The sequence below is a fragment of the Carettochelys insculpta genome, chromosome 29, assembly GCF_033958435.1.
Source record: "Carettochelys insculpta isolate YL-2023 chromosome 29, ASM3395843v1, whole genome shotgun sequence".
NCBI lineage: Eukaryota > Metazoa > Chordata > Testudines > Carettochelyidae > Carettochelys > Carettochelys insculpta.
In genome coordinates, this window is record NC_134165.1 from 8323007 (window position 1) to 8335597 (window position 12591).

The 12591-nt window shown below is 47.4% G+C and overlaps 1 protein-coding gene across 6 annotated transcripts in view; it reads left to right on the plus strand.

The window, feature by feature from the left end:
• HDAC7 (histone deacetylase 7) overlaps positions 1-12591 on the plus strand; it is a 241923-nt gene that overhangs the window by 117532 nt on the left and 111800 nt on the right. For 4 of the 6 annotated variants that reach the window (XM_074979489.1, XM_074979487.1, XM_074979488.1 and 1 more), the window contains one exon: positions 7551-7613. The exons of 1 other annotated variant lie outside the window; for it this stretch is intronic. Coding sequence is in view for 3 of the 5 variants with exons in the window: in XM_074979487.1 (XP_074835588.1) it covers positions 7551-7613 (63 nt within the window). In the remaining 2 variants the exon portion in view is untranslated. Of the gene's footprint in view, positions 1-7518; positions 7614-12591 lie in introns of those variants that run through there. One more of the 6 variants, XM_074979490.1, reaches the window with a different exon arrangement.

Genomic DNA, 12591 nt, shown 5'->3' on the forward strand with positions numbered 1-12591 from the left:
AGGAAGTCCTCTGGCCTGTGCAACGCTGGTGGTGTAGGATAGCAGATGATCACAATGGTCCCTCCTGGCCTTGAAATCCATAAATCTACATATCTGTGACGATTTTAAAAACAACTAATTTTTGAGGGGGAGTTGTACTTCAAGAATCCCTTGACTAAATGACCCTAAGGCAAGGTCTACCTTAGAAGGTAAAATCAACTTTAGATACACAAATCCAGCTATGCAAATTGCGTAGCTGGAGTCAAATTATCTAAAATTGACTTTTGCCACTGTCCACACAGTGGGAGGTCAATGGGAAAAACCCACCCATTGACTTCCTTTACTCCTAATGGCAGGGAGGAGGGGCAGAGTACCAGTGCCAATGCAGGCACTCTGTAAGTTTGGTTTACTGCTAGGTGCACTCACTTGAACTCCAGAAGATTGACTGCAGCAGGGTCTATCTTCCCTGTGGTGAAGATGTACCTTTTGTTGGCATCACAGTGTATTCCAGCTCCTGCCATAAGGGCAAGGTAACCTCCCTGTGCATGCAGGTGTTTAGAACAGTTTCAAACAGACTCTGGCGTGTGTCCATTTTCCCTGATGCCAGGCAGAAGCCTAGCATGCATGCCACATGTCCTCAGAAAATCCATGCTGTGCAGAAGTGGAAATCATGGTCTTTGATCCCAAGTGGTCTCAAGTGACAGTAACATGAATTGAGCTCTTTCCCAGGGACTCACCACATAGCACTGTCCCAAGCACACCAATTTCACAGCACATGTGCAAATCCCTGTTCTTGATGCACACCCCTGAGAGGTGAGACAGACCTCATCATTTTTAAAGTATTGCTTCCCATGCCTGGAACTGGGTGCCTGATGTTCATTGACGTCAAACCTGACTGGATGAGGATACTGTGAGGCAGATCAATGCCATAGTTTCAGCCAAAGACGTGTGCAATAAAGCATTAAAAGACTGGAAGAACAGAAATGCAGTCCTGTAGTACTTTCAAGACTAAGCAAATAATTTATTAGGTGATAAGCTTTCATGGGAGAGACCCACTTTTTCAGATCTGAAAAATTCTGATAAATAACTGAGACAAACAGAATTTAACAGAAAGATAGAAAAAGAGTGAAACAAAAACTGATTATCAGCTAGATAGGACAGAAGGAGATGGGGAGAGGCGGAAGTAAAATACTTACTGCAAATGTCTACTAAGTTGAATGGGCTGCCGATCCCAGGTAGCTGACAGTTCAGGGAGGCGGGTTTGGGAAACAAGGTAAAAGCTGCAAAGCATTACTGCAACAGGTTGTTTTCTTACCCTGAAATTTCCTTTACTGGCCCCCACTCCCCTTTTGGTTCTGGGATTTATGAAAAGCTGTAATAGCCTCATACATGCAGAGACCCATTCATTCTGGTTAACAAGTTCCACATTACCGCTTGAAAACAATGCTGCAGCCTGTACACATGGTGGAAGTTTGTCAGACATCAGCAGGATGGACAATTGCTTGTGCTAGTGAGCATTTTAATACTCAGCCCTTGTCACATGAAGACCAATCACAAATTCTCAACTGAATTTCTCTGGAAGCAAAGGCAGGATCAAGATTGTTTTTTTCTTTTTTAAAAGATTTACTGTAGGCATTACTTTGGGTACATTCTATGGCATGTGCTATACAGGTGGTCAGATCAGATGATCACAGTGGCTCCTTCTGACTTGAGAATTTATGAATCAGGCCAGTGGTGAATAAAGTTGTTCACTGCCCCATCCCTACCATGACATTTCTATCCTCTATATTTATGCAGCAAGTACAACATGGCCATTCGCAGCACAAACTCTCCTTACACAATACAGGAGGTCCTTGTTGTAAGTCCAAGTTATGTTCCTAAATAATGAAAGTTATAGCAAAATTATCTATAAAGGGGAATTACGAGCCATAAGGAATAATGTAATTAGCTTGAGATACATTCCCAACACATACAGTTCACACACATATGGTACATATAATGTACCTATAACCCACAAAAAACAATAAATAGAAATGGATAAGACAAATATGTTATTTTTTCCTCGTAAATAGATTTGATGTGCTTGATGGTGGAAGTAGGAATATCGCAAAAGAATTAGGAGGAGGAAAAGGGAGATTGGACAGGGGAGTCATCTGGCACCATCTCTTTGTTGTCCAAAATGTCAATTTCTTCATCATCCTTGATGCCTAAAGGCTGTGTAACAACTGCTTCTTCCATGCCTTAAAGGCTTGAAGGTCCAGCTTTTTCTGTGACTGGTTCAGGTTTCTTTGCTTTACTAATGAAAGACTCTAGTGTTGTTTGCTTGCCACCACACATTTTTGCATCCAAAATATCTTGATAGCATGACAAGCTGTCATTTAGGAGATGTGCAACCTTGAAAGAGCAATTAGTTAAGACAATCACAAGTCTTGATCATTTCAATGATTTCATCAGCAAGGTTAAAAGTATGACAAAGAGACCTCATTGTAAGTCTGTTATCTTCTTTTATTGTTTCTTCTTCATCTTTGCCTTGGCTTTCCACTTCAAATGCTTGCTTATTTAGCTCTTCCAGGTCTTCATTACTTACAGGGTCTGAATGAAAAGCAAAGAAATTCAGTCAAATCCTCTTCATTACATTGTCAGACACTGTCTTTGCTGGCATCACCAACTCCTTTCAAATTGTGGTCTCATTGGAACTAACAAAGTCATTCACTGCTGCAGGGTAGACTTCTTCCACATGCTGTTCAAGCATCTGTAAGGCTGCCAGACCTGGGCTGTTAGTGGAAGGGATTAAACCTGCAAGCCTACGGGCTAAAGCCCTGTACTCTACCACATGAGCTAAAGGCCAGCTAGCTGCCAGCCAAGGCTGTAGAGCAGACACTTCACTCTCCCTAGTATGTAGTGTCAGCGTGTGGGGTTATACATCCAAATATCTATTTCATTCCCATGCTGCACCAATATGCAATCTCCATCAATTATGTTAAAACTTTTCCAAAATTCCTGTATGGTTGATTTTCCTTCACTGTCTGTATCCTTGATGAGTTTCCTGAATATCCTATGTAGATAACAGGCTTTAAAGTTAGCGATTGCCCCTTGATCCATTGGTTGGATCAGCAATGTAGTGCATAGGGGTAAGAAATCAACTTTAAGCTTGAGGCATAACAAGTCATAATGTATATCATGTCAAGCAGCATCGTCTAGACGAAGAAGAATTCTGAATGTTAGATTTTGCTCTTCACAATATTTTTTCATTTCTGGAACAAAATAATTCATGAACCAGTCATGGAATATTTGCTTTGTTATCCAAGCCTTTCATTGAGACTTCCATACAATGGGGAGACTAACTTGAAGTAATTTTTCATGGCACGAGGGTTCTCAGTATGTTAAATGACCAGTGGTTTAATTTTCTTGTCTCCCTTGGCATTTCCACTGAGCAAAAGTGTCAGGCGGTCTTTTGAAGGCTGGCACACTTTTTTCATTAACAGAAATGTAGATTCATCTTGGCATTCATTTCCAATAAAGTCCTGTTTCATCCACATTAAAGACTTGTCAGGGATCGTATCCACTTTCTTGAATGATCTCTCTCAACTTTGCCTTATATGCTTCAGCTTGCTCTGTGTCAGCACTCTCTGCTTCACCTTGCACTCTAACATTCTTGTACCCACTGGAAACAGTGAAACCAGCCATGGCCAGCATTAAATGTTTCTTCTTTACAAGTGCTTCCCATCTCCTACTTCTCTTTATCCTTCAGGAATTCACATAACCACACTGCCTTTTCCTGAATGGCACTGAGACTTATTCTGCCTATGCAAGTAATCTAACCACATAGCCAACATTGTCTCCATCACCTTGCTTCCTTGCTGAGTGATCTTTACAGAAGAATGCTGCGTCGTATGCTTAGCCCTTTCCATTATATCATCAGCATGATGAACCGTTGTTGGAGGTAAGCCAAGATGGTGAGCAATGTTGGCCTCCCATTCACCATTTCTGATGCACTTTATCACATCTGTTTTCACAGTGAGACTCACACTAACATGTTGCTTCTTGTGAATAGCACTTAACTTTGTGTCAATACTTGATTTCCCAGTCATGGTTAAAGGATTACACAAACACAGTACTGTATAGTATGTTAAGATATAGTACATGCACTCGCAATGCATTCACTTGAAAACTTAAAGAGAGTAAGGACGACGCAAAGGATTGTGGTGTGATGTTATGGCACACTACAGCAGGGATGTGCAAAGTGGGGAGTGCGGTCCCTTGGGGGAGAATGAAATTTTTTTATGGGGGCACAGCAAAGTCCTGCTCCCTGCAGCTGCAGTGTCACTAACGAGGGAAAAAGAGGGCTCTGCATGAGAGAGTGCAGGCAAGACATGTGCCCCAGGCCTTCTCCCTTGCACTGGGACACTCCCATGCATGCCAGGAGGGTATATATGCACTGCCACCTCCCTTCAACCCAGCATGCAGCCTGTCCCTGCAAGTCCTCTCCCTGTGTGTCACGAGGTCACTCAGCACCGCCGCCTCCTTTCAACCCAGCACGCAACCTGTCTCTGTTTGGAGTTGCATTTGCTGGGCAATGCAACCGCCTCCTTTGCCTCCCCCTCCACTGCCTGGCTGCAGTCCACACCAGGCATCTCCCTCTCCCACCTTGCTGCGGCCTCTGTTGGCTCCCCGCTCCCTTGCGGCTTCTGCTGGCAAAGGAGCACTGTGCGTCACTTCAGGGCTCACTTTCAGGGACCCTGCGCTACAGCGCCTACCGCCAGCCCCCACAAAGCTTACCTACATTTCTGGCTTTTGGCCGCTTGGCCCTCAAACAACGTAAGTGCAGATCAATGCGACAGACAGTGAATTTAATTTCGTGAATTAAGGACGTATATGTGAAATGACTTACAATGAGGTGCCTTATAACAACGACCCCCTGTACCTCCATCTGTTATGGGTCAGCCCTGACTGTGAGGCTCCATCTTCATGTTTCTCTTCAGAGCTTGGCCCCTCTGTTCAGGCTGCCAACATATGAGCCAATTAGTGCCAGCCGTAATCAAAGTTCCCTCTATTTTTTCCATTCATGTACAGAATAAATTTTATCACGTGCACCAAGGTATGTGTGGATGGGCACCATCAGTTGAAATACATGCTGCCAGCTGTAGGTGCTGGTGCTCTGCTAATCAGATGGGCTGCACTTGAATCTCTCCTGGCTGGCTGCCCAAGTGCTCATCTTACAGGGAATGCTATAATTGAGATTAAAACTTAGTATTACACCTGGCTCTGGGGGGAACCTCCAAAGATTCAGAGATTTAGTTCAATGTGTGTCTGATTCTTCACACACACTGAACCAAATGTCCTTTCACCTGACTCATTTTAGTTTAAGGAAAACAACATAAAAAAGATCAGTATGCGCATCTCCTTTGCTACAGACTGCACAAAATGTGGCTGCTGACCAGCATAGTTCCTAAGCATAAAGATATAGAATGCACAGGAAACAGCCATTGTAGTGTGAAGTGATACAGAGCATAGACAACTTCTCATAATATGTTCGACCTTCTGAAAGTTCAATATTATGATGATAGGTGTTAAAGAAAATCCTAAACTAGTTTCTCTTGGGGTAACAGCTCTACTTCTGGAAGTACTCAGGATATGCACAGAGGTTGCAAGTTTGTGGAAAATATCAAAAATATTTGTCCCTGGCAGTGACTTTGGGTTTATTTCAGTTCATTTGATGGGAATGTTTCCTTATTTTTTTCAGCCCAGTTGGCCCATCCCGTGATACAGTTTGCCAACCCTAGCTCAGCCAGGCCTCCAAATGCACTTACCTGCATCCAAGCACCCCCTCTCCAAAACCTTTTCTTACACCACTCCTTTCTCTCTTTCCCCTTCTTTCATCTCCAGTCTGACTCCCTCAGATCACTCCTGCACAGACTTTTAAACATGATCATTGCAAAATTCATGCAGCTCAGTGAGCACTGACTATCAGCTGGCATGTATGGAGTGTATGCTGATGCACATGTGGCGTAAAAACTGTGTGAATTGTAGTTTATGGCACAAAGCCTGTCTCCTTAGATTTCTGTTGTGCTAGGCCACCTGTTGGTGCTGTCAATAATAATTGGTGCTACAAGACACTGCAGAGGAGTTACCTGATGTGAAGGATATGACTTTAGGAACACACACTGGTGCCTTGTAATAGGCCTGCTCAGCTCTCTCCACCTGTTGTAACTGGTGCTCTAGGAGGAGCAGAGACAGGTGTCTTAGTGGCTCGTTTCTGGGAGACAGGTGCCAATCTGCCAGCTTCCTCTCTTGATGTAGCGATTCAGTCCTGTGGAGCCCAGGAGTTCACAGCTTGTGTGTTGGGCCTTCCAAAATTCAAGATTGGCTTAAAAATAAAAGTTTGGTTATTTTATTCACTGTGTAGACGTTGGCTCTCAGAGGAACCACATTCTCAAGCTTCCCTAAGCAGTCAAGATGGTAAAAAGTTACTTCACACTGGCCCAAAGCGGCAAGGCAGAGAGGTCAGGTTACCTGAGTCCAGGAGTGAAGGCTCTTAGAAAGCATCAGCCCTGGGAATCAGCTGCCTGCTCAAAGCTGGGTCCTGGCTCGCCCGTGGTGTTCTGCTGAGCAACCCGGCGGCAGAGCACAGCTTCAACCCCGCGTAAGGGGCTCAGCTGGACGCCCCCTAAGCGACACTCAAGGGCGGCTGCCTCTGCTGGCAGGCCAGAGTCAGAGCTCACCGCCGAGCGGCTTCCGCCCGGGCAGCGGCTGACTCCGGATGTACGCAGCCCCGCCGGGCGAGCATCGCCCGCTCCCCGGGGGATGTTGCACCACCAGAACCCGCCTTGCACAACGTGCGTGCGGAGTGCGAGGCCGTCTCCAGCGGGCGGGGCCACCTCAGCTCGGCCCTGCCGGGAGCCGCAGCCAGCCCCGAGTCCCGGCCGGGCAGGTGGGAGTCCGCAGAGCTCCCCCCCCCCGCACCTGCCTGGCCGGGTCAGGCCTCGCTCCGCGCCGGCTCTCTGCGGATGGAGCCAGCGCGTTGAGAGCAAACTTTGCTGGCTCGCCTGCCATTGGCTGCGGCACGGCCAATCACGAGCGCCCTTCGCAAACAATGCAACTTTTTTTTCCCCCCTTCTCCTTGCCCCGCGCCGAGCCCGGCTCCTGCGTTCGGGCTGTTTCGGGGCGCGCCCCGCCCGAGCTACTTCTGCGCCTGGCCCGGGCTGCGAGAACCCGCCGCAGGTGGATCGGCCACCGCCAGCCCGGAGCCGAGCGGAGAGCACGGGGATGGGCGGCGCGCAGCCTCTGGCTGGCCCCTGAGCGCTGCCGCCTGGGCTGCGGGGCTCGGCTCATGGCACCCAGGGAAGCCCCTTCGTCCTGCCCCTCCTCCAGCTGAAGGAGCCGCCGGCAGGAAGCAGCTGCCTGGATGCGACAGCTGCCGAGCCCGGCGCGGAGCGCCCTCTGCCTGGGCTTCTGATGGCCGAGTTGCCCCGCTGACCCACCCCGGCCCGGGGCTCCCGCCGCAGCCTTCATGCCAGGGCTCCCTCCGATGCTCAACACTATTTACGAGTCGGATTCTGTTTTCTCCCCAGATGGAATTAAAGGCGGAGAAGGGGGTGTGAGCCTGACCCAAGGGAGCGGCTCCTCCAGCCAAAGTAAGTGGTCCCCGCCTGTCCCGCGGTGCAAGAGGGAGCCGTTGGGGGGGCCGAGCACTGGGGGCCGTGAGTGGAGCAGGGAGGGTTGCGCGCGGGCCTGGGATGCAGAGAAAAGGGAAATGAGAAAGGAGCGTGAGCTATTTGTGTATCTTCCCCACATGACTAGGCCCTGCCACATGCAGTTGACTTAGTCAACTAGCCACTGGGATTTCCTTCCCATTCCCGTCTCCCCGCCCCCCGCTTGCGGCAGAGGAGTGGGATTCCCTGAGTACCCTGTTCAGGAATCGGGCAGTCTGTCTGGTTGAGGTACGGCAGTCAGGCATGACTCTCAGAGCTGCTGGGGTAAGAGAGAGCCCAGGGCCTAGATGAACAGTAAGTTGGTGATGGTTCCCCTGGGTTGGGGAGGATGAGTCCTCTGCTTTGCCTGCACAGGGCTGAAGTTCTACGAGCCAGGAAGTCCCTTTGAGAGAGGCCTAGACATCAAGTCTCTGCAGAGCATAACATTGGAGGTGGTAATTCGAGAGATCTGGTCCAAGGCAAAATGGATGTTTAATCCCAGCAGGCCTTGTGGAGACTTATTAGCTCTGCTTATGCCCTCCAGAGCCCTGACACCAGACATAGCTAGTATCTTATTTAGGTGAAGCCGGTCAGTACTGTATCTAGTGTAGGGTATTGCAAAAACATCCAGCCCCCTCATATGTGATGCTAATATGAGCTTGCGTCTGGGAGTTTTGTTCTGAGGTACGCAATATTCTGTGAGCGCAGCAACCACTTACTGGTTCCGTGGTAGGCTGTTGCATTGCTATCTTTGTGTCAAATATGAGTTGCGGATTGTGAGTGTAATGACATCTCATGGTATTAAAACAAGGCTCTTATGCCACTTAACAGGAAGGTGGCATTTTAGCCTTATCTGGAAGTTGCATTGGACAGAGATGTAAGGGTTTAAGGAGCAACCAAGTGAGCCCAGTGTATCTCTAGCATCCTCATGGGTCACCTAGTGCAGTGATGGGCAGCTGTGGACACTGAATGGGCCACATGAGTGGCCCTCCTCAGGGGGTCTGAGGTTGGCCACCAATGTCTAGAGACTGAATAACCCCGAGTCTTGTCTACTGTTGACTCTCAGGAAAGTAAAGACAAATTAAGTTTGGTATCAAGAATGGAAGCTTTTCTTTTCTTTTCAATAATCTGTTCTTGAATCAATTGTGGGAAAATTCTGTAGCCTGTGTTATGCAAGAGATCAGACCAGAGATCACAGTGGGCCCTTCTGGATTTGGAATCTAAGCTGTGATCTTCAGTGAATCAAACCTTTGGCTAATGCTTAAGTGAACTAAGCCCACTTCTGAATGAGAACATTCACACAGGCTTAAATTCACAGCTTTACTTTAACTTTCCTGTATCCCCGTGTAGCTAAGTCCTCAGGCAGAGATACTTCAGTTCACAAACTACATATTGCCAACCAAAGCATGAGGAAATCATGAGTAAGGCCTTCTGCTCCCAAATTAGGAGTACTTTAAAAATCATGAAAAATAATAAATTTGGATCTCTTTTATTTCCCTTCTGGGGTTTTTTAGCCTCCAGGAATCATATTTTCAAGGGTTTCTGTAACAACTCTCAGGGCTGGAAATTCTATGCTTTCTTTTTAAAATGAAAGCTGAGATTCTCCTGTAACTGTTTGACTGCCAGAGCTGGAACTTTAAGGAAAAACATGAGCTGTCATGTGACTCTTGTTAAAATTTCAAGAGTTGGCCACAGTGACCTTCTTGGATGCTTTGGCAGAGACGCTGTGACATTTTGCATAAAAAGGGACAGGAGCAGAATATGGTACCTCAGAGCCTCCACAAATGGCCATTTGTAGCCATGGTTGAGTCTTGTTACAGTACCAGGCTGGGTCCGTATGAGTGCTTGGAGCTGACTAATGGGCGTCATTGATGGTACCCTTACTATATAAAAGCTGTGTTTGGCTCTTCCTTGGAAATGGAAACGTTACTGTAGTGCCCTGGGCTTCCAGACCTTGTATCATTTTTGATGCTTCAGAAAAACTGATCTTCCAGCACCTGCCACATTAGCATGGCTTTAGCATGTTGAATGGGGGAAATGGGCTGAAACTCTGCCTAGCCCTGTAACTAGACTACATTCAGGGATTTCTGCAGCAGTGGTGATGCTGTGTCATCTGAGGGAGGTTTGGCTCAGGTGTGTATGTGTTGGTCAAGAATAGGGACTACTTCATTTTTACTTCATCTGCCCAGAGTGCATGGAACAGAGGAAGGAGGGCACTAGTAGTGGGTCTCTACCTGGGCCTACACGACGCACCTCCTGGGCATCAGTGTTATGGGTTCCTGTTAAGAACTCTCACCATAGCACATGCAGAATCTTCTCTGAGAGCTGTGCTGGTCAGAGGCACTGGCTGCGTGGGAGGGAAGGGGCATCATCCCAAGAGGGTGCAATGGTTCCTGGGCCCTGCCACCCAGTTGCTAATCTGGGAATTTAGAAGTCTGAAACTAACATCACCGCATGTATGTGGTAAGCAGTGCCTTTCTCTGAGTTCCAGAGAACCTGGTGTCCCAAGCACATGCAGCATGTGGCAGCACCAGGCAACTGAACCTACTGTAGGCAGATTTATTTTTTCCTGAGTATCCTACAACATAAAGGGTGCAGTGACTGCCCTTCAGGTGTGCTTTCCTTCTGTTCCATCTGTGTACTTTATTTCTGGGCCTAGGCAGGGACGGGTGGGGCTCACATTCTGTGGAGATAAGAATGTGATGCTTATGACCAGATGTGTGCAGAGCTCTTCGGCCTGGAAACCACAGGCTTTCTTGGAAGATCTCCAGTATTTCCTGATTTGGATGGAGCCACTCCTGGGATTTCAGCATTTCCTATTCAGCTGCCTGTTGTGAGTAGGGAGCAAGAGAGAGTGAAAACAAAACAGCAGTCAGATAGTTTGCATGTCAGAAAAGGTTTTGAGCTTGCGGTTTGAATCTGGGGAAATGGGTCAGGGCAATTTAGATCTTATCAACAGGGATTTCTGACCTTGTTAATATCTCTGGTGGGTTAATTTCTTACAAGCTTCAGCTCTGTAAAGGGCACAAAACCATTCCACGCAGCCACATGTTCCTGGCTCTCTTATCCTGGGGAGGGGTGGGTGATCATGCATGTGCACGCTCCTTCCACTCGTTTCTTACCCCCACTTGTTCTGTCTTGTCATAATGTAGACTGGAAGCTCTCCAGGGCAGGGACTGTCTCTTACTGTGTGAGATTTCAATTCCCAGACCAGTACAGTCCTGACCTGCTCTGGAACCATTCAGGCAATCTGGAATACAAGTACTACATAATAATATCCAAACTAGTATCCAGACTTAAATTTGGTCTACACAACCAAATTATGTTAGTATAACACTGAGGAGTCTGGAACTCTACACCACTGACCTAAACCCAAGTGCAGGGGGTGTTTTACGTGAGCTAGCTTCAGGGAGGTTGGGTATCTGTGCTTGGTTTTCTGCATCTTCACTGAGTATGACAGCAATGCAGCTGCAGTGCGGTAAATGTAGACGAGCCCTTAGTAATGAATCTTCTCTGCTTGCATGAGGATGTGGGTCAGCATTTGAATTTTGTTTTATGTGGAGACAGGGAATTCAGATCAGTTTTGTTACTAGTGCATAGGCCTCGGTGCTTGTTTTTATGGCCCTCAACTGTATGTTTACGTTTCAAAGGGCCTGTGGCTTAAAATAAAACCCTTGATTGTGTCTGGAATGGGGAGCTTCGTCTTGTCTCTGTCAAGGAGCTGAAGTTGTTCTAGTCCAAGCCATTTGGAGCTTGAGGTCTTGAGTCCGGGGATTGTGATAAAATCTGTGGGGATGTGAACCGCAGTGCTATTCACTTATTGGTTAGTTGGCATTAGTGTAAGCTTGTGTAACTTACGTGCAGGGGGTAGAGCACAAAGTGTGTCTCATCATCCCCAAGAATTCACATGTCATTAATCAGATTCCAAAAATCATGAGATTTTTAAAAAATACTGAAACCTTTGGGGAGTCTGCAAGGTCGGGTGTCACATGTTCAAGCTTTTTCCTGGCTAGAAGAGGCTAGAAACTCTTTTTAAAAACTGAAAGTTGAGATTCCCATGTAACCCCCTGGATCCAGCATGGAACTTAGGAGGGATTCCATAACGAGAACTCTGTGAATCTGCAGATGTCCACTTGATGTCCACAGGTATCCACATCTGCAGATGTCAGTGGGGCTCTCTGCAGCTTATTTTTGCAGGAATATTTTGTATCTGCACAGGGCTCTATCCATTACCCATGAGTCTCATGAATAAAATCATGAGTTGGCAGCATTGCACTGTACCAGATAAAGCAGCTCCTTGCATCTTGTCAGTCTGGTTCCCTCTTGTTGACTGACTTCCCTGTACACCCTCCCACCACCTTGGTGTGTGCATTACAACAGTTCCTGCTTGCTCTGTCTGGTAACTCACCACTCTTTGTACCCCCTTGCTCAGCTCTGTGTGAAGAGCAGGGAATGTGTCTCTCTTCTGATCCATACAGGCTGGGCCATGTGAGAGCTGGATTTTTACCCATACTCTGATGTGAGATGCTGAGCAAATGCCATCTCCTCTGAGAGATCATGAGCCTGCCCTTGCAGTGGAGACAGTCTTGGCCACCTTGTCTCATTTCTAGCTCCCACACTCCCTTTCTGTGCTCCCGTGTCTGGCTGCACAGCATGAAAGGGCTGGAGTCATCTACTCCTCTTCTCTCAAGACTTGTTTTTCCCAGCTGACTTATTACCCAATGCTCTTCCCATCATGAACTGGGCTCCTCTGCCTCAGGCCCTGTGGTTGGTCTCTGTTCTGAGGTCTGCCACTTCATTACTGGGTAGTGTTCTGTCCAGTTCCAGCCATAGGGAACAAGGAGGGGAGCCAGCCCAGTGTAGCCTGGGGAGGTGAGTCACTCCTGTGAGCAATTGTGTTCAGAGCATTTCCCAGTGTCTG